This window comes from Juglans microcarpa x Juglans regia, chromosome 1D (assembly GCF_004785595.1).
Source record: "Juglans microcarpa x Juglans regia isolate MS1-56 chromosome 1D, Jm3101_v1.0, whole genome shotgun sequence".
NCBI lineage: Eukaryota > Viridiplantae > Streptophyta > Magnoliopsida > Fagales > Juglandaceae > Juglans > Juglans microcarpa x Juglans regia.
Window position 1 is genome coordinate 45,006,286 of NC_054594.1, and position 22,330 is coordinate 45,028,615.

Consider the following 22,330-nt stretch of genomic DNA (forward strand, 5'->3'; position numbering starts at 1 on the left):
CAATGAATTCATGAACAAAAAAGACTTCAAGAGTATGCTGCAACAAGGATGTTAGCAGGCGCGTATTTCGTATTAATATTTTTACATTTGTTCCGTTGCTCGTTCGATTTAACACCTTGATGAAGTGGTAAAGCATGTATCAAAACAAAGCTGCTAGCCTGCGAGCCAAAAACTCAAAATCCAGTCCAAAATGCCTCCCATGTTGATGGAAGGACAAGCGGTATATATTTGTTTTTTTTTTTAAGCAATCAAATTTTTATTAGAAACGAAAAAGATGATACATGAGTAGGGGGTGAGATTGCCCAATAAACGTCCTAGTACAATAATTACAGTGCAAAAATGGTGAAAAAAAAGAAAAATAAAACAGATTTTGAGATAATTTCTTGATTTTCATCCATACTCTACAAAGAGGGCACCATCTTAACTATGGTTACTTCCGGCGTCATGAACTGGGTAAAATGTTCTTCAACTGGGTAAGATGTTCATGTTTTGAAAGGTTACTTCCGGCGTCATGAAGTCTAAACTGTGCCTGGATGGAAAAGAGTCGGTCCGCCATAAAAACCCTAGTAATTAAAGCGATTTCTGTTCACCTGACAATTTGGCTCCCTCATTTAACTACAGAAGATTGTCTACCCTTTCTTCCCCTTTGGTGTTTCTTTGACTGGATAGAAAGGCAAAGAAGCCATAATCACGGGATAAAGTTACTCAAACACTATAATATGTACATCATCAGGCCACGAGGGGCTGAGACTAATTGCATGATTGGGCACAAGTTGTATATTTCCATATAAACAAAAAACAATCTAGCCAGTTGACTACCATTCTTTCTTTCTTCTTATTAAAAAAAAAAAAAGGAAAAAGAAAAAACAAGTGGCATGAATGAAGCATATTGCTTCATCAAGAGGCAACCTTTGGTCGGCACTCAATTGTCAAGCATAAAAGATTGACAGCTTTTTTTGGTGTTGCAGCCCATCGACAATTATTGTAGTCATACTTCACTTCAACACATGAACAAGGAACCCCAGATTCATGTTCTCAACGATTACTTCTCGGCCTTGGTTTCAAAAACCTTTGAGTTCTTCTTATTCTTCTTGGCTCTGTCGGTAATGAAACCAGCCCACTTTTTTATTTGTTATTTTTTCTTTCAACTAGCATTTTAGTTTTTATCATTTTCCAAAACACAAATAAAAGCTTGTTTAGACCATCTTTACGCCTGCAGTATGACGCAACTAGTGATGTTGCAAGATCCAACTGAGGCGTGGCTAGGACTGGATATTGTCCTCCTACCACACAAAAAAAAAGTCAATGGAAATTTAAGGACTAGTTTATTTTGAAAGATGAGATAAGATTAAAATTAAAAAGTTAAATAAAATATTGTTAGAATATATTTTTTAATATTATTTTTATTTTGAGATTTAAAAAAGTTGAATTGTTTATTTTATTTTATGTATGGATTTAGAAAAGTTGTAATGATAAAGTGAGATAAGATAAGATATTTCCTGAAAACAAACGAGGCCTAGTCTTCGATACGTTTTAAAGAAAGAAAAATATCATATAATACACTCATCTCAGTTTTCTTTTCTTTTTTTTAGTATTGAAATGATAGTATTACTATTATTGATATGATGTTTCGCACTCTTAAACCAAGTTCCAACAATTCAGATTTTTTAAAAACGAATCATGCACATAGAAGAATATACTATGATTTTGAGAGGGCGGCCTTGGGGCCGAAAAACATTTGATGCCAAAGTCGATAAATGTTCTTGAAGTGTAGTAAATAAGTAAGAAAGTCTAAGAATCAGAGAGAATTTCCTCATACTTGGGATCAATTATTTATACTATAGGTTTGAAGAGCATATCATGTTTGCTTTCATGAAGTTTGGGTTCCCTGTACTGTTTATGTTGTCAGAATCTTTAAATACGGTGTGGCTCTGGGATGGCCCTATTAATGTGGTGTCGCTCTGCGATGTCGTCATTAATGTAGTGTGTTGTCCAGGTGGCTGAGCCATTAATACAGCGTGGTTCTCCAACTTTCTTCTCTTAGCCTGCCCTCTTCCTAGTCCGTTCGTGTGTTCTCTGTCAGTAGATCAACGACCCTCCGTATGTCATGCATGTAGTGTGGGCGGACACTCGATAACTAGACACTACCTGAGGGACCTCAGACTGACGAGTCTCATCTCCTGCTGCACCATCTCTCCTACAGGTCACATATAGAGGATTCTCCTAGTGGGTTGGATTTGTGGCTTTTCGTCTCGGGCCGGGCTTAGTTGGGCCTTGAGGGGAAAATCCCCTTACACTTACCCAGCTAATTCTCACTGAGAATTTATCATGATTTAATTCCGCCTTCCTCCCAAGGCCGGGCACTCTATTTAGGTTCTCTGACGTCTGGAAGCTTTTGTGGGTTAGCCACCCTTGATGGCGTTTTTCCATGATGGACTCTCCTTCATTATATCTTTTCAAAATCATTATTGAAGGGGTGTCAGACGGCTTTTCATATTGGCGTAGCCTCGTGAACCATGTTTCTTGAAGCTGAAGTGGCGAGTACCCCGCCATTCTTGTCCTCTTGATTTTTCTTATTTTCGACCAGTCTCCTCTATTATTCGTGTTTTAGTAGTGATGGCTTATGACAAATTTGTTCAACTTAGTGTTCCTGCCAACGTCAGGCCAGTGTTTTTGGGTAGCGGATGGTGCTCAACTACTTACAAGTCAACATTGGCTTCTTTAGCCTTCACCTATCGAGTGCTAGAATCTGTTTCCTTTAAAGTTCCTGGCCCTGACGAGGGCGCCGTTGATGCAAAGGGCCACTCCAATAAGGTAGCCCTATACCCTTCTATGTTTTCGTGCGGCTTGAGATTGTCATTTTCTTGCCCCATTTGTTACCTTCTGGACCGCCTTGGTTTGGCCCCTTCCCAATTACACCTGAACGCCTGGCGGTTATTGATTTGTTGTAACATTATCTGGCGGCAGGCTTTGTTGGAATCCTACCCAGACGATGCAGATCTCACCGGCCATGAGTTTCTTCTTGCCCATAGGGTGTTACGCCTAAAGGAGAATGTATACAGTTTCAAGGCGTCCCATGCATTGGTTACCTTGGAGCAGTGGTACTGCAAGATAAAAAGACTGGTCTCCAAAGTTTTTCTTTGTTTCTGGTCGTGGTTGGGAGTTTTCGGTAGGCCAGGTGAACCACTAGAAGTTTCCCATATGGATAGATTGGGGAAAGATTCCGGAGGATAGGGTCGTGCATCCGACGACCACTCCTTATGAGTCAAAGCGTCTTGCGATCGTGCAAGAATGGGTGCAAAAACATCTTGACAGCGTTTGTTCCGAGGTCCTCCTTTCTGAGGAGAGTCTGGAGAGTTCTCTACCTCAACTGGGACACCTTCCTTTTGGCGATAGGCCGATGGCTATACGGTCACAGGTTGTTCCATTCTAGAAGCGTTCCTTGGACCTTCCTTCTCTGGATAAAGGGAAGAAAGCCAATCAGGCTGAGGACAAACCTCTTCCCGGGGTTCAGGACCCTTTGATGCAAGAAACGGTTACTTTGGAAGCTAGCCATCCGATTACTAAAATGGCCCTTGCACTGGTTTTGATGGGCGAACCAGTGGGTAGTTTCCACGCAGTGCTCCTTCCTACGACGATGGGTGAGGCACCCCGGGTTGCGGTTGAAATGGGCACCCTTCTCGAAAGTATTTTCGCATCTTCCCCTCATGGGGAAGAGCAACACAACATTCTTCTTCCTAGATTTCTCCTTTTTCCTCGTCTCTTTCAACCGCTAGGAGTCACTCTCTCAAGGCGGTCAATGAGGGGGGGAACCTTCTTCTAGCAATTACGCAAAGGTAGAAGATTGCACAAGAGGTCAATCTCCTCCAAACATTGACGTCCTGGGGAGCCCTACGAAACCTGTTGCAGATCCTCTCATTCAAGCCGACGAAGGTTCGAGGGGTCCAGTCATCGATCCACTTGTCCAGGTAGAGCCTCTTGCAGGTGGCATTTTGTAAGTGATACAACCGGCGAGGGTTTGCATGAGGGACTGCTCACCCTAGCTGACTATCCATTAGAGGACAATTTCCCATCAGATGTTGCAATCGACCCCCTGTTGGGCCATTCAAGTGTGGTCCCGCCCGCTTCTCTCGAGGTTTCTAGGGGACTTCTTGAATTTGCAGGTCTTGCGGAGACCCTTCATTCTTTGTCCCAGCTAGCCATGGAAGGGAGTCGGGAGGAAACTATTGGCCGGGTTGTCGAATGTCTGTCGGCTTTCTTCCATGAGGTTTGAGTGTTCCTTTCCCGCCTTTTACTTTTTTCTTCCTACCTCCTCATTTTTCCTTAGTCTTGTCTTTACTTTGTCAGCGTGCTTCTCAGCTTGTGGCTTTTATTGTGGATGATCAGGAGGTGGTCGCTCAAGAGTGCTTGGACTGCGCTTGCAGCGACAGGGAGGAAAAGGAACTGCTGGAGCTTGAGCTTGAGACAATGAGGCTTGACCTATCGGAAAAGCGCAAGAGATCGAAGAAGTTGGAGCTTCGCCAGTGGAAGCAGAAGCATAAGTGGAAAGATGAGAAGACCCAACTGGAGCAACTCAACCGAATTCTTCGGCTCGACCTATCCCAAGAGCAAGAGGAGAAGGGGCTGTTGTGGGAAGAGAACGATCGGTTGGGATAGCTAAACACAAGTCTTTAGGACACCAACCTCTATTTACAAAAGCAGCTAAAGTGGTTCCCGATGCTCGGTGATAAGGCGTGGGGACATGGGGTTGCTGAAGGCCACAAATCAATGCGGTCATTTCTTCTTCGGAGTTCGGAGCTGCGTTTAAGGTATTTCACCAGGTACCTTCAGCGACTTGTGCTTGACGATATTCCTACCATCAAAACATCCTTTAAAGCCAACCGTAATCTGGAAAGGGAGGAGATGCCAAACGCTTTTCTTGATTCAACTGTGCTCGCGCCGGTGTTAGTGGATCCGACCAACCTTGTTCCTGCGGCCGTTGAGCAGGATGACCCCGCTTTTGTTGTTGTTGAGAACGATGCTCCTGGCACTGAAACTTTGGGACTTTATGCATCTCATTGTACTCTTTTTTTTTACACATATCCACATTTTGTTATTTAACGGCCTGTACATAGAGGTATACTGATCAATGCACATATCTTTGCTTGTCATGCCTTTGTTTTGCCTTTTTTTTTTCTTTGTTGTTGTGTGGCCGACCTGGGAAATCGGGGTAAAGGGGTCTACAGAGCCCCTGCCTATCCCACTAGTCGGTCATGTTGCGCTTCTCTCTCTTTTGTGGGTATTTGTTCTTGGAATGTGGCTATTGTTGTAGTCATTATTTGGGTGGCTGTGTTCGGTCATACCTATGTAGTTTCCCAGCCTACCTCGTTGGCATCCTTCGCTTCGTTGCTGAAGATTCCACTGATGAGAATTTTGTCTCCGGGTGACCAAAGGTCGACCCGCACTTTTCCGTGAGTGGGACAAGGTAACCTTCTAGGCTTACATTTCCTTTGCGCTTCATAGAAAGGTGCATTGTTGATGGAGTTCCAGCTTAATGGAGTTGGTTTTGCCGATTGAAACTAGTTGATTTTCGCACCACATAAAATGATTATGTTAGTGAAACAGAATTCACACAAGTTTTTATGGAAACAAACTGGAGGGTTTAACTACGGTGGCTAACTTTTTCCCGTTGTTGCTTGATTTTTCATTTCTTCCTCTTATTTCTCTTTTTTTTTTTCCTTCACATTTCTGGGTTTTGAGAGCAGCCACGGATCGTCAGGCTTTCCTGCCTTGTTGACTATTCTGCGCCGTTGGGCCAGGTGATACTTAGAAAACCCGGTGGGCTCTAAGTAATAGAAATAGATCTTTCATAGTCCCAGCTTGCCTAGTCGTATGTTGAGTGATCGCTCGTATTTTATGAACTTGGTAACACAGTGCCAGTTACGTTTCCTCATTAAATAGCGTCCCTTCGATTTCTGCATTATGGCTCTGTTCTTTACTAGTATTAACTCTGCACGTTGTATCAACAGATACGTTCTGCAGTGGTTGTGATAATCGAGAGATTTTGGCTCTCTGGGGAGGGAACACATGGTGCCTTGTGGCGTTTCGTGGAGTTATGACGCTTGGGCAGGTCAAGAGCCCACCCCGCTTATATAGGACCATTCTCCTAGTTAGAATTTCCATTGTACTCATCTCTGCCTCTCTTTTGTTCTGGAGCTCCATTGATGGATGCTTCGCACCTTAGTGGGCGACAGGTCATCTGGTGGTGTTCAGGCCGTTGCTGGCTGGGACGGTCTGAGCGTCGGAGGGTGGAGCCGCCCGTCCATCGTTGTTGGGGTCTTGGACCCTCCGTTCTCGTTCTTGCCCTTTTGCTTATTGTGCTTCCTTGTTCTAGCCCTTTTACTTATGGGGCCCAACTTCAAAATTCTTTTCCATGGATGCCTTCACCCAAGTTCACTGCCTGCTTGTTCACAGTGGAGAAGTGCTTTGGTTGCTGTGGTGAATGACTTGGTTGCTGTGGTGACTATCCTTTGTTCAGTAAGCAATTCTCAAAGTCGAAACTAACTTCGAGATGTTTTGATTCTTGGCGCTATCTTCGTCACTGTCTACAACACGGATGGCTGCAGACTCCGAACTCATTCCTTCCACAGAAATGTGGCCTGCAGTTTACCGTTTGGTTTCCTTGCGTTTGAGAGCACCTTTGCACTAGAACACTTATCCTCTTTATAGCTCATGCAGTTGTATGTGACCTTATGGTGTAATTTGTTCCTTATAGCCTTGTGGCTTAGTGATGTAATTTTTTCCTTGTAATCATGCATGATTAATAAGACACTTTTGTGCATCCATCTATATTTTTTCCACTTTTTTGTGAAGTTGCAACTTCATGATGTAATTTATCTTTTGTAATCTGACTTCGTGATGTAATGTGTTCCTGGTGGCTTCATGATGTAATTTGTGGCAACCATGATGTAATAATTTTTCCTTGTAATTTTGCGTAGTTAATAAAACGATTTTGTGTATCTGACTGTATCCTCCTCACATTTTCCTTGTCGTATTGTTTCCTGTTTTTCTCGCAGTATTGTTTCCGTATTTTCCTTGTATTTTTTCTCGCACTTCCCGCCTTTTTTCTGTGTAATCCTGCATAAGTAATAAAATAATTTTGTGTATCCGGCTGTACCTTATTTGTATTTTCCTTGTTCGATGATGCTTTGTGCGGCCTTTTTTGCCGCAATTTGCTTCTTTTCTGTAGAGTTTTATTTCTTCGGATATTCGTAAGAGTTAAACCTACACTCTATTGGGGAGGGGTTGGGCTACCTCAAGTTAGCCTACCCCTTTTTGGTTCCCCAAGGAGGTAATTTCTTCAAACTACCATTGGGGTAGTCCGCTCTTTCACCGTGATAGGAGTCGGGGTAAGTTTTTCGGGTTGCCTTGCAGGTGTAGCCCACTCTCCTTTGAGGGATGCCCTTTTGGGTCTTACAAGAAGGTAGATTGTTTGGGCAGTCTGTTACTGGACCAACTCCCGCTCGTTAACATCATAGGAAAATGTAACATTTTGAGCCAGGGTGGTGTTAGACCCACTTTTCATTCGAAGTGGAGGTCGGGGTAAGTTTTTGAGTTGCTGCGAGGCCAAACCCGCTCTCCTCTACGGGGAGGATAAGGCAACCTTTCAAGCCTGCCTTTCCCCTTGTATCCCACATAGAGGTAAGTTTTTCGAGCAATTTGTTACTGTACCCGCTCCCGCCTGTTGACACTCATGAGGAAAGTAAATTTTTCTAATGTCGGGTAGCTGAGGACTAACCCGCACTCCGTCATGAGAGGAACAATGCTACCTTAAGGCCTACATTTCCCTATGGTATCCCACGAGAAGGTAAGTTCGGGCTGTGATTTAGCTGGCTGCTCTTCACCGTGATAGGAGTCGGGATAATTTTGCTCAGGAGGGTTGTGCGTGGTCCCGCTCTCCTCTATGGGAGGGATAAGGCCACCAATGGATTGACCTTTCCCTATAGTGTTCCACAAAAAGGTAAGTTTTTGGACTATCTGTTACTGGACCCGCTCCTGCTCGTTGATATCACAGGAAATGTAAGTGTTGGGTCAGGCTGGTATTGATCCCACCCTTCGTTGCGATGGAGGTCTGGTTAATTTATTCGAAAGGGTTGTGTGCCAGTCCTGCTCTCCTCCACATGAGGGTTAAGGTCACCCTTGGGCTGACCTTTCCCTATAGTGTCTCGTGGGGAGGTAAGTTTTCTGGGAGTTTGTTATTGGATCCGCACCCTCCCGTTGACGTCCGCAAGGAAGGTAAGTTTTATCTTCGGCCATCGACTAACCCACTTCCCACCGCAGGAGGGATAAGGCAATCCTTAGGCTTACATTTCCTTATGGTGCCCTGCGGGGAGGTCAGTTGTTGATGACCTTGTCGCTGTGGGTCTTGTTAGCTGTGCTTTTTATTATTGGTGCCGTACTGATAATATGAAAGGGTGTAGCAGATGTTTTGTGTTGCCCTGAAAAGTTACATTTTATTAAGTAAAAGAGAATGTACAAGCTTAGTGTGGAGACGTTACAAAATTTGAGGGGCCCGGGATCCCGATCCGGGGAGGTATCGCCCGTCCTATTTTCCAAGGCCGTGCACCATCCCTTTCCCCCTAGAAACTTGGCAGGGTGAATTGTAGACGGAAGCCTGTCATAGTTTCTTCGGCAGTGCTCAGCCTATTTTGTCCTCTTGGTGTCGTCTAAGGCGGGTTCTTTGCCTTTCTGCTTCAGCTCCTGCACAGAGTACTCCCTCGCCTACACCTGCTCCCATCGGACTTCCGCCATTCCCTGAGGAGTTGGAAATTTCATTTTGAGGTAGTAGGTCAATGTGACGGGCCTTAAGCAGTTGAGGGTAGGCCTTTCGGTGATGGCGTTGTATGCTGACAGAGTTTTCACTGCCTGAAAGTTGACCATAACAGGAGTCGTGCAGGGGCTATTTCCCACCAGATAGATAATGTGATGGTTCCCACTGGCCGGACAATGCCTCCGAAGAAATCTTGTAAAGGCATGAGGGCTAGCAGCAGTCGGGAGGTTTCAATACCCATCTTGATGAAGGCTTCCTAGAAGAGTATGTTCGTAAAGCTCTTGATGTCGATGAGGATTTTTCAAGTGGTGAATTTGGTGACAAGTATGGTGACTACCAGGGTGTCATCGTGGGGGTACAAGACCCTTTCTTCATTGGCCTCCGCGAATGAGATTATGGAAGTGGGGTCGTCACTTCGTTGCTTGGCGGGATGATACTCAGCCGAATATACATCGTAGTATCGGGCCCACCTGATATGGGCTTTCTATCCTCACGAAGTGATGCCCCCGCTCGCAAACCCTCCCGCTATGGTTCAAATCTCCCCAAGAGGGGGATGTTGCCTTGGTGGCGACTGGGGGTGATCTGGCGGTGGCCACCCTATTGAAGGTTGTTCTCCCACCAGTGACGGTCACCTCGGTCCCGGCTCCTTTCCTTCGATCTTCCCCTCAGCTCTTGCCCTTCTCTCCTGGCCGGGTAGTGGCGACATCCTTGTTGTTCTGCATATTCCTTCCTTCCTCCAAGGGCACGACAGTCCTCGATGTTATGTGAGGTGGACCGATGGTACGTGTAGTATCGGCGCATTGCTTCCCGATCGTCCTCCTTTTGAATGGTGAACGTGGGTCGGTCGTACCATGGCCCAGGTCCCTTTGCCGGGACTTCATCTTACTGCTTCTCCTGGGAGTCTCTTTCCTCTTTCTCATGGGGCTTGGCCTTAGTTGGAGACTTCCCCTTCCTTCGCGCTCTACTTCCTTCACGGCTTTGTCAATGCTTGGAGGGTGTCTTTCACGTTGATGAAGTTGTCGATCTGATCCATGAATTTTCGCAATGTCAAGGGAGTCTGTTTGGCTAGTTCGGCCATAAACTGGGAGCACGGCCAAACGCCTTACAAGAGCGCCGTCAAGGTAATCTTCTCGTCTTGGTTGTCAATGGTCATGCGCTCTTTATTGAACCGGGCCAAGTAAGACTTCAGGCTCTCATCCTCCGTTTGTTTGATAGTGAGGAGGTATGCAGCAGGGTGCTGCCTCCACTGACTGGACATGAATTGGGTTAGGAACAGCTTGGCTAGCTCGCCAAAGTTGTCCACTGATTTAGGTGCTAGTGACCCAAACCATGAATGTGCTAACCCTTTTAGGGTTAGCGGGAATGCCCTACAAGCGATTTTTCCAGGGACACCATGCAGCGTCATGTGAGCCTTGAAAGTTTCCAAGTGCTCGAGAGGGTCCCTGCCCCCGTTAAGGCTGTAATCGAGTCGAGTCGAGCTGTTTTTTGGCTTGTCGAGCTCGGCTTGACTCAAAATACTCAAGCTCGATTTGATCCGAGCTCAAGATTTTTTTTTTATTCTTTGTTCGAGCTCGACCCAATAAGCTAAACTCTCAACTCGAGCTCGAGCTCGTCCCACAAACGAGTTTGAGTCGAGCTCAAGCTCTAGCTCGAATTGTTTTTTTTTTTAATTTTTTGAATAAGATTTAAAAATTAATAAATTAAACAAAGAAAAAATAAAAGATTTAATATTGAATTTATACAACTAACAAATATAACCTTTATTTAATTATAAAATTTTAAAAAATTTATAAATAATTAATATCTAATTAGTTGATATTTATCCAAAATAACAATATATTATATGCCTACATATATTATTAATACATACACTTAATGTGATAGCATATATCTATTTCATATATGGTTCCTACATATTAGTATATGAAATTATTAAATTTTATCAACTAATTATTATACAAATTATAAAATATACCTATGAAATATATTCACTATATAGACATAAGTAATTAGATTACATATTATATGTTTAATTATAAAAGTAGTGTGCTTATATTATTAGCATACATATATATATGTATGTATATATACATAGGTGTATGTATATATTTATTTATATATGATTGAGTTTTAATCGAGTCGAGCTAACGAATTGACTCGAGCATAAACGAGCGGGCCTTAACGAGTCTTAGCCTAGTCAAGTCGAGTTTTGTCGGGTATGTGTCGTTTACAAATCAAGCAGATATTTGCTTTCACCAACGAGTTTTTTTTTTTTTTCACAGTCGAGTTCGATTTTAGTTTAATTGAGCGAGTACTGAACGGGCTATTGAACAGACTGATTCATTTACAGCCATAACCACCGTCATACATCTCCATAACGGGGACTCTTAACTTCGGTGGCAAAGGAAATCCCATCACCTCTTCAGTATATGGTAGACCAATGCTTGTGAGCAACTGGTCCACTTCCCCTTTAGGCTTCGGAGCTCATCATGCATATGTTTATGCTCCTCTTCCTTCTTGGTCCCACTTGCATATTTGAGACCTCATTTGCTCAGTGTCATTGCCTTCCCCGCTCTCGTGCTCGCATTGGGGTTTTTTTAGTTCCGCATTCTCCTTGCAGAGTGTTTCCACCTCGCTAGTCAGTTTTGTCACCCATTCTTCCATGACTTTTAACCTTGCTTCCATGGCGTCTCCCACGTTTCTCCTGAGTTGTTCGGAATGGGTTGTCGCAAGCGTGAGAAGGACACGCAAGATCTATTACTATCCCATAAACAGTGTCATTGTTAACGTTATGTTTCGCACACCCTTAGGCCAAGCTCCAACAACTTAGGTTTTAAAAAACAAGTCCTACATAGAGAAGAATATACTGCGGCTTTGAGAGGGCGACCTTGGGCCAGGAAGTCTTCAATGCCAAAGTTAGTAAATATTCTTGGAGTGTAGTAAATAAACAAGAAAGTCTTCCCATGTGTTCTCTGTCAGTAGATCAACGACTCTCTGTATGTCACGCCTGTCGTGTAGGCGAGCACTCGATGACTAAATACTACCCAAGAGACCTCAGACCGACGAGTCTCATCTCCTACTACACCATCCCTCCTACAAGTCATGTACAGATGATTCTCTTAATGGGTTGGGTTTGTGGTTTTTCGTCCCGGGCTGGACTTGGTTGGGCCTTGAGGGGGAAAAATCCCCTTACAACCATAATAATTAATGTGAGATAAAAACATAGTATAATTTAAGATATCAGTTTACCGCAACCAAGCTACTAGAAATTTAGTACATTTGAAGACGTTCCCAGTATTATAACTTAAGAGAAAAACTTCAAACCGGTGATGGTGTAAATTTCTACTTTACACCATCCAATAGAATGGGTACACGTAAGAAGTTCACTTTATTTACGGTGTGTGCAACTTTACACTAGTACCCCTGCTTCTGTCTCATTCTCCTGAAGGAAGAGCTTCCTCTGTTCAATTTTCTTCCTTTCTCTAGGTTTTCCTCTTCCTTTCAATCTCTCTCTCTCATCTCTCTCTCCCATCTACTTCAACCAGGGCCGACTCAATATGTTCCGGGACCTAAGGCTAAAATTTTGAGTGAGGCTGTTTTTTTTAAAAGGTAAAATTAAATAAATTTATTTCTAATTTTATATTATATTTTTATTTATAAATAATTCCTATCATTTTGTAAAGTAAGATTATTGATTAAGATTTTATACCACATTTTCAATTAATAACTGACTTAATCTTTATTAGGAAATTTTTGATTTAGAGAGAATTTTATCAAATCTAGTTTTACAATTTAGACTCTTAGACACAATTATAATATTTATTGTCAATAAAATTCTATAAACAACTTACACATTTGAAAAAAAAGTGGGCCATTGCTTCTTCAAAAGATTATACAAAAACATTTTATGAACATTGAAAAATTAAAATTTGTTATTTATAATTTTCACATTAATTATATATTAAACTAATAATGAAAAAAGAGAAGTGTATTCCTAGAATGAGAATATATAAAATAATTATTATATGTGATACTTTTAAAAACTAATAATGATATAATATCTATTTGATCTTATTTATATTATCATTTCCATTGAGTTAATTAAAGTTTTTTATTAGGTATATATATATATTTTAAAAATTCTACTTTATATAATGTTTATATATATTTTTAGAGGCCTTCTTCCATTATGGGCCTTAGGCGATTGCCTAAGTGGCCTATTGGAGGAGCCAGCCCTGACTTCAACCAGAGCACAGGAAACGATTGGAACCCATCTATTTCAGCCAGAGCATAGATCGCGATTGGAAATCGATTATTCCTCCCATCGATTTCACCCTAATCTTTATAAGTAGATTGTTACGTTTACAACACAATTTGCATATATATATATATATATGGACTTAATTATAAAACCTTTGATTTTTTTTTCTTGATTGTCTCCCATCGATTAGTTTTATGTTATTTTTGTTTATGTTTTATTTATTTTTTCTTGTTTGCCTTCTTCATCTCCTTTATTTTTTTATTGGTCTTATTGACTTCTGCAGAACTCTTCCTAACTATCCTCTTAGAGCATTGGCAATGGCCATTGCCAAAGTCTAAAGTTTGACTAAAATCTTAACTTTTGACTATTATATCAACTTTTGACTAGGTGAGTCCACATTGGACTAGCCATTATAAAGTTAAAATAATAATATAATATAATTTTTTTATTTTTTTTTTGCAAATACAATTTATATATTCTTAGATCTTCATGCTTTGTAGAAATAATGTGTCTACTCTATCAATTAGTAGAAATAATGTGCATGCCATGCATATTTTACCATTCAAAGAGAGAGGAAAGTGATGAAATAATTAAATATTGCTTTCCATTGTGAATAGTAGCTAGTCATGTTTGTAGAGGACTTAAGATTTACTATTCATCAAGTCTTAAGTTTTAAACCATTGGCTAGTCCAATATGGAGGCTTTTTCTCACATCTAGCTAAAGTTTGGACTTGTATTGACATTTGACTAGCCTATTGCCAATGCTCTTATGTAGTTTATCATCTTCTGCTTCAAACTTTCATACTTAGATACCACTCCAATATGATTGCTGATTATTATTATTATTATTATTTTTTTATGTTGCAAATCTAAGAAATTGGGATTAGATGGTGGTTTAGTAATTTGACGCTTCTCAGATTATGGATTTGAATCACATTTAGCGTACATTAATTTCAAGGCTAGTAGTCATCTTGCCATTTTGGGGTGGGTATGCATTTATTGCTGCTGCTATGAACTACTTCAGATTGTCTTTTAACAATCTGAGTTTGAGTTTGATAGTCTGAGTTTGATTTTTCGTTTGAGAGTCTGACCATATCGTTTGAGAGTGAAGTTTCCTGCTTTCAATTCTCTTTAAACACAAGGTGCCTTGGTTGCAATTGCTCATTATTTTCTTGTTGTTTGCAGCTAAATACCTAAGACCTTCAGATTGATGGAGGGTGAGAGTACTCACAACGGCCGATAGAGATCTCGATTGAAGAGTGAGGTTCCTCACTTCGGCTTGAGTGAGAGCGAGAGCGAGAGCGAGAGCGAGAAGGCGAAAGGGGTGAGGAGAGTTGTGTCACAGGTCTCGGGAGAGGGGGGAAGTCCCTGTAAAATCAATTATTTCCCTGGAACCAATTGTATTTCACATTGGGAGAAATTCATTCGTGGCATCTCATGATTGGAGGTGCAAAATGTTTAATCACACAAGATCCTGCTCCAGGCGCTCCCATAACTTAAACCAACACAAATCCAAAAACAAACACCAAACACTTTAAGAAAATTAAACAGACAAATAATACACTGCCCTCAACTAGACCATCTTCAAAAGAATCAAAACAAAGCCAAAACATCCGGCTAGCACCACATCCACCCAGATCCAAGCCAACTGATAGCAAAAGACACAATGAGAACCCCGAATCCTCTCTGTTGCAGAACCACCGGGGCAGCAGAATCCGATAAGGGATTCAAATGAGCGATGGAGGACGATGGGGGCGGCGGCAGAGGATGGACAAGAACAGATACCTTCATTCCACTATAGCACTGACCATTGCCACAAATGAAGTAATACCTCTTGGCATCGTTGAGGGGTATGAAATCTTTGCCACTGCTCCAGTTTCCAACAGCACCTTCAGTGGTGCAGTTGTCATAGCCAGTCTGGTTTACCTCATACACATTGTACTGGTTCTTTTGGTACCTAAATGCTGTACAAAAACACACAAACCTTCACGTATAAAAAAGAGAAGCATACAAACCTAGCCACATGATACACGGGAAAAAAATGTAACGAGCTGACAAAAGAAAGTGAATCTTGCGTGTATTGAATAAATTTCTCATTTTTCGTTTCTTGAAAGAATATGAATTGAATTTTGCTTTAGTAGTAAAACAGAGAGCGGGTTTACCCACAAATACAAAAAGTGTATCTAGAACCAGCATATTTGGAACAGATCTAACATATATACGTAGAGAGAGAGAGAGAGAGAGAGAGAAGTTACAGATAAGGTCGCCAACATAGAAGGTATGGTTGTTGGCCCAAAGGGTGTAGTTGAAGCCGGGGTTCCAGCCGCGGTTGGCACCGACAATGTGGTCGGTGGCATGGACGGGACAAAGTGTAGCAGCGGCGGAGATGAGCAAGAGGGAGAAGATTAGGTGGGTTGAGCTGGACATCATGATGTTTTTCTCTTTCTGTATCGGTTGAGATTTGACAGCCGCTTTTAACGATGAGAAAGAGAGAGAGCTGTGGATAATTGTCTTTGACTTGGTCCAAGAAAATTTGAAAATACCTAGTCTTTTGCAGATAGGGTCACATGCGTTTCCATCAGTAGTTGCTTGCTACCCATTTAACATTTGGGTAGTGATACTACTCTATTACCAGAGTTTATTACTCAAATCCATTTTAAGTTTTTTTTATTTTTTTATTATTTTTAAAATTTTTTTTAACATCTTTAATCATTAAAAAAATATATAACATTACTAATATTTATTTTCTTAATTATTAAATAAAATTAAAAAAAATTAAATACAAAAAAAAAAGATAATAGTAGAGTAATAACCTTATCATTATTCTTTACATTTTTACTTGATGAATTATTTTTATTTAAAACAGTCCACATACAAAAAAATTTAAAAAAAAAACAACGAAAATGATTTTTCTTGAATTAAAGCAATAAAGTGGAAGTTAATTATGTGTAAGACTGTCAATGGCACACCCATTCATCCATGAAGATGCAATTTTTTAATCTCAATTTGTTTAAAACCCTAAGAGGAACCTTTTTTTTTTTTTTTAGTAGCACGGCTAATATTTATATTGCTAGTTATTTTTTTAATTTTTTTCATATTTTTTAAAAATAAAAAAATACACTAATATACTTAAAATTACTTTCTTAAGTACTAAGTTAAAAAGAAAAAAAATTAAGAGCAGTATACTGTAGCGGCCTACTATGGGCGGCATACAAGCTTTTTTTTTTTAAATGAGCGGGGGCAGATCTTAATTTTTATTAAGAAACTCTCGTTTTTAATAGAAAATAATTTTCTACAAATAAGAATTTGAGAGTTGTAAAAATTATTTGAATAAAAAATAAGTAGCTACCAGAAAAATATAGAAACATGCAGCCAACTACCTTAAACACATTATTTACAATTAGGTTCCTGTGATATGTTTTATCTAATCTCATTATTATAATTTTTTTAAAATTTTATATAAAATATAATAAATAATTTAATTTTTTTAAATTTTAAAATAATAATAATAATATTAAAAACTAATATTTTATTTAACTTTTATCTAAAACTATTCCATCCCTAAGTCCAACCCGCATTCCATCCCTAAATCCAATCCGCACACCATAGTGACTAGTTATGGCAGGACTGCCTTACCCCCAACAGAAAATAACCGTTGATATTTTTCGGAAAAGATTATTACTTTACTCCTATGTGGACCTTACGGTATTGCTTTTTTCTCCGACTCATGAGCTTTTCCTTGCACCTCTGATCCCCTGGTAGTTTGACCTTGACGTCAGGCCATTGGCCATTGGCCATTGTCAGGCATCCCACGAGTCAAAATGCATCATTAAAAACAGTCGACCTTTTTGGGCACCTAACTCTATTGTCGATATTAATTGGGGAAAAATAGAAGGGGGGAAAAGGAAAAAAAAAACAGAGGACCCTTGGATCCCTGATTTTCGTTTTCATAAGAGCAATGAAACTTCATAGTGGCCAAAAGTACACATACTCTTAAATCTGGGATGCAAATGGTGGTGGGAATTAGACCCTCTCAAAACAAAGCAATCCAAGTGTTGGATAAGGGAGTCAATATAACTTAAATCAGTTAAAATGGACAAACCAAACTTTCAAGGTACTGGGGTATCCTTTTTCATCTCCTAGAGCATGAGGAAGTGGCACTATTATAAGAAAATTCCAATAAATTGGGATTTAACAGAAACTCATGTTTGCTCCACATTCAACTTGTGTTTTCTTTCCATTATTTTGGGCAGGGAAGAGGAAGAGGAAGAGGAAGAGGGGGAGGTCTAAACAATAAGACGTTAAAAGGAATGTAAAGACTCAAAACAGTCCAAACATACGTTGGGCAAAGCACTTAATTGAAGAAAAAGAAAAGAAAATGGTGGCAATGAACCTAATCATCAGCTCCCGAAAACAGATCTCCAGTCCAATCAGAGAAAACAAGAAGCTTATGAATTGGAAAATCATGTTTCTTTAGGGAAAAAAAAAGTCTCAGTATTGTAAACCCTATGAATTGGAAAATCATGTTACTGAACTAATTGCCAGACATTTTAGCTCCCCAGTCATCAGAGCCTCATGAACCACAATGATAAAAAGAATAAATTAAAGAAAAAAAAAAGGCATACCGGAAGTATATGGCAACAATTTGAAAGCGTTGACTCTCAGATGTTTGAACACTGGGAAGAAAATTTTCTTGTAAAGAGAAAAATGACAAAGCTGCTTTTCTCTGGGCATGCCAAATCAATTGGTAGGTTATTGAGAAGTGAGAACCAGATGGCCTCATAAGACTCCTCCCCAAGCAAACCTCTTGAAGCAGGAGTTTCTTCGGTCATTCTTTCAATATTTACAACCAGCAAAAGCACCTCATTTATCATACTAAATGGCACAGATAACTCGTCATGCTTTTTATGTCCAGTCAAAGTTCCAAATTGGACTTTTCGATTGATTTCTTCTTCTTTCTTGATTGGTGGGTATTATTTGTCCATCTCATACTTCTGCCTTTCCTATGATTCGTCCTCTCATCTCTATTAACCTGTTGGACCTGTCGCTTCCCTTCATGTACACTGCATCGGACTGGTTCCTTCAAGAGCTTCTTAAGCTTTGGGTCTTCTAAAAATCCATTTGATCTCATCTCTGCATAGAACTCCCTGGCCTTGATCAACCACCCACACATTGCCAGCCCTTGTACCAGCACCGAGTAATGCGAGGAATTGGGCACTATTTCATACTGTTTCATTTCCATAAATACCTTCAATGCATGGTCAGGTTGCCCCAGTTTCAAGAACTTGCCAATAATTATTAGAAAGGTATCCCCAGTAGGACCTAAACCAGCTTTCTTCATTCGGTTAAGAACTTCCAATGTTCCCTCAAAACCTGCACTCCTAAGAAATGCATGGTAAGTCTCCATGGTTGGACTGAGATTCTCCTGCATCATAGTGGTCAGTATATTTCTTGCCTCCTCAAACCTTTTTGCTTCGCACAGAGGGTGTATCATTGAGTTGTAAGTGGTAGAATCCGGTTGCAAACCTAAACCTTTCATTTTGTCCAGGATTTTGAGAGCTTCCTCAAAGCAATTCGCATGACTTAGTACGTATATTAATGAATTGTAAACCTCAAGGCTTATGATCCAACTTCGTTTCTTCATTTCATCATAGAGTCTAAGTGAATCAAAGAGATTCCCAACCTTTGAGAAACAGGAAATCATGAGAGTATATGAAGTTGCATCTGGTGTAATACAGCATTTAGACATTTCTCTCCAAACTCTCTTTGCTTCAAATACATCTAGAGATACGTTACACCATGCATTGAGAATAATGTTAAAGCCCTCAGTCTCCAGTGGGAATAACTTCTTGTTTACAAACATAAATTCTTCAGCCTCCTCAATGTTTCCATATTTACAGAGTGCCTTCAGAACGGTGTGGAATGCTTCCTGATCAGGGGTCAATCTGAACGTCTCCATTACGTGGAATGTCCGAATGGCCTTGCATGGATCATTTGCAGATGCATATCTGATTATTACCAAATGGAAACATAGAAAGAACAATAACTTGAATTAACATTTGTTATAATTAAGATAAAGCATAATATTTTTATTTTTTTTTTATCGGTAATCAAGAAGTTATATTCATAGAAATAGGCAAAGCCCAAGTACACAGGTAGTATACATGAGAAACACCAGTACTCTCCTGCATCACATTTAATTATTGAGAATTGTCACTCAAACATTAAAATAAAAACTTCATAAGAAAAGCTTCAGCAAATCCATCTTCATGAAGTATGACATGTTAACAAATTGAGAAAAGCAAGCAAGATAAAGCATAATATTTATCCAGTACTCTCCTGCATCACATTTAATTATTGAGAATTGTCACTGAAACATTAAAATAAAAACTTCATAAGAAAAACTTCAGCAAATCCATTTTCACGTGAAGTATGACATGTTAAACCTTTGAGAAAAGCAAGAAAGAAGGAGATCATAAAACTTTGCGAGGAAAGTTTTAACCTAATCGCTTTGGTTTTTTTTTTTTTTGACACCATGTGATATTTTTTTCTTTTCTTAATTATTATGTGTTTAATATTTTTTTACAAGCAACCCAATACAAATAAGAAACTACAACAAAATAATTAAGAGAAACAAAACAAATATTTATGCGGTTTGACCTACGTCCAAATGAAAGGGAAACTCAACAAAAGAAATACAATCAGAGATGATCCTGAATTCTTCTAACTATATCCCGAACCTTAGCATAATATATATGGATCTAAAACTCTTTGAATTATACAAGAAAAAAGTCGTTATTCAGGAATGAAAAGAGAAATTAGTGTGAAAATCTTAGAACTTTAGAAGTTCAAATCAACTTGCGTGGATGCACCAAAGCAAGAACTTGGACAACCAAATAGAATCTCTTTTTAAGCTTTATATGGAAGAAAAACTACAGTTAGTATCTCAAATATCAGTTTTTTTTTTATAAGTATCTCAAATATCTGTTTTACAACTACAAATACTGTGAACTAGTAGAAAAGCAATATATGTATGTTTATGCATACTTGTAACATACTTATATCAATCAACGACAATATACATGTAACATACCATACTTAAACAGAGTAGAGTGAAAGAAAATACAATCTCACCTATCAATCATAATAAGCATTGCCCGACGAGTGTCCATTTTAGAACGGTGCGTGTGCATGTCCCGAATCAAACACCAAGCAATATTAAACTTTCTATGATTGCCCAAAACCCATATCATCAAATAGCAAGCTTTTTCATCAGTGCAGCCCCATTTCTCACCCCATTTGAAAGCCAAAAATGCCAGTCTCCACTCTTCCCTCGATTCCCAAATCGCAGAGCAAACAATTTCTCGATTCGCTTCGATGCCTGACTCGTCAAGAGACTCGACGGCCTTCGCTTCTGAGGGACACTGGGAGACTCCTCTGAGCATCTCAAGGAATCGGGGAAGACCCGGGTCTTGCGTGCCGTGGGTGGCTTTGAATTTGAAATTGTCAAAGTCAAATGGATAGTGGTAATTTTGAGCTGAGAAGGGTTGGAAGGTTGAGAAGCGACGGGTCTGTGGAGAGGGTAAATGACGTGTTTGATGAAATGCGCGAAAGAGGTAACTAAGGAATGGCTGTAGTATAGCCGTAGCCGGAGAAGGAGAGGGTGAGCAAGTGATAGGGTGGAGCATGGAGAGGGGTAGGAAGAAGTGCGGATCCGTTCGTGGCAGTCTCCTTGCAAGGGAGGGAAGATGTGCCATCGGGTCTACCAAAAGCAGTGCGACATTTTGAGTAGTTAAACGTTAACGGGTAAAGCTTCAAACCGGACCCTCCAACAAAATTTAGACACGTAGGACATTTATTTATGATGGGTGTGAGTTGAGGGGGTCATTCCTTCTATTTCAGTTTTCCCCGTCTCCCCAAGCTCTCCCTCTTCTCTCCCATTTCCCTTTCCCTCCCCCCAACCTTTTAAAGATAATATTTTTATATTTGAGAAGAGAAAGGAAAAAGTAAGTAGTAGGATGTTGTGCTTCGAATTTGGATATATTAATGCCCAGAAACATTTCCATATTTCTCCAAAAAAATGTTTCTTCAATTGTTGTACTTAACAGAGGACTGGAACTTGATTGGGATGATTTTCTTTTTCTTTCGGGCTTGAGAAATAGGAAGGGGGGGGGGGGGGGGGGGGGGGGGGGGGGGGGGTTTGAGATACCCACCTTCGAAGGGGAGAGAGAGAGTGATGGGTAGGAGAGAGAGAGGGGAAAAAAAAGATCCGTAAAGAAGATGATTTTGTGAGGAATAGACTACATACAATTCTATTACTCATTTTGCTATAATCCATATGTGTCATGTGTCTGGGTGTAAAACAAGAATTCTCACTCATCCGGTTCCTAGCGCCTATTGATAGTAACTAATATATTTCACCGACCAGTTTTAATACCTATTTTACCAGGAGTGTTGCTGTTGCATGTAAAAACAGGTTGGACTCGTGCAAGTTACAGACTAAGGTAATATATATATATATATATATATATATGGTAAACAAAATAAAAAAAAAAAAGAAAAAGAAAAAATACAGTGGTAGATCAATGATTTGTAAATAAAGTTATTCTATTCTTAAATCCATGTGTAGAACATAACATCAACATTACTTGAATAAATAATATAAAATATAATTTGTAAGATTTAAATTTTAAAATTATCTTCCAAATCATATTATGTCATGTAAATATTTTATTAGTTGTCTCGTAAACATCAAATTTTTCGTGTAAAAAACAAATAAATAAGTTTTGGGAATGTTCGTAACTTATCATATAGCCCGAGTTTCATTTATTTGTCACATCCACCAAATCAAGAAGGAAAAACATCTTCCCAATACACTCGTTAACGTCGAGTCCAGGCAAACCTCTTCACAGCACCCTTTACCATCGCTGGATTATAATCAATATTAACTTCCTTCAAGTCTGTTGTAACCAGACGGAGTTTGTACAATACATTCCAATATAAAATTAGATGTATTAAAATCACGAGTCATAAAGAAATTTTGACTTTACCCAGTTCTAAAAATCGACACATCATACTGCCCCATTTATTTCCATATGTGAGTGTTACTAAGCACGCTGCACATCACATTACCAAAGAACATAAAACATGTCTATTAAGAAAGTACATAGTGGCAGACCTTTTCCACTACAAAAGATAAACGAGCAGGGGGAACTGAGAGCGCATACCGGATCTTCTAGTGCAGACCAGCTTTTAAGGGT

The 22,330-nt window shown here is 39.9% G+C and overlaps 3 protein-coding genes across 3 annotated transcripts; all 3 read right to left on the reverse strand.

Moving 5' to 3' along the window:
* Window positions 1–9,911: 9,911 nt before the first annotated feature.
* On the reverse strand, window positions 9,912–10,214 carry LOC121248119. Its single transcript, XM_041146482.1, has one exon. It carries the CDS (start codon window positions 10,212–10,214, stop codon window positions 9,912–9,914), a length of 303 nt encoding a protein of 100 aa, XP_041002416.1.
* Window positions 10,215–12,013: 1,799 nt separating this feature from the next.
* On the reverse strand, window positions 12,014–17,853 carry LOC121262453 (lamin-like protein). The gene is made up of 4 exons (XM_041164934.1): window positions 17,696–17,853; window positions 15,326–15,621; window positions 14,569–15,034; window positions 12,014–12,116 (listed from the first exon to the last, which is right to left on the reverse strand). Exons 1-3 carry the CDS (start codon window positions 17,851–17,853, stop codon window positions 14,688–14,690), a joined length of 801 nt encoding a protein of 266 aa, XP_041020868.1. The 3' UTR covers window positions 12,014–12,116; window positions 14,569–14,687.
* A 132-nt stretch (window positions 17,854–17,985) lies between these two features.
* LOC121262446 (pentatricopeptide repeat-containing protein At1g80880, mitochondrial) lies at window positions 17,986–20,888 on the reverse strand. The gene is made up of 2 exons (XM_041164923.1): window positions 20,205–20,888; window positions 17,986–19,078 (listed from the first exon to the last, which is right to left on the reverse strand). Exons 1-2 carry the CDS (start codon window positions 20,825–20,827, stop codon window positions 17,986–17,988), a joined length of 1,716 nt encoding a protein of 571 aa, XP_041020857.1. The 5' UTR covers window positions 20,828–20,888.
* Between the last annotated feature and the right edge of the window lie 1,442 nt (window positions 20,889–22,330).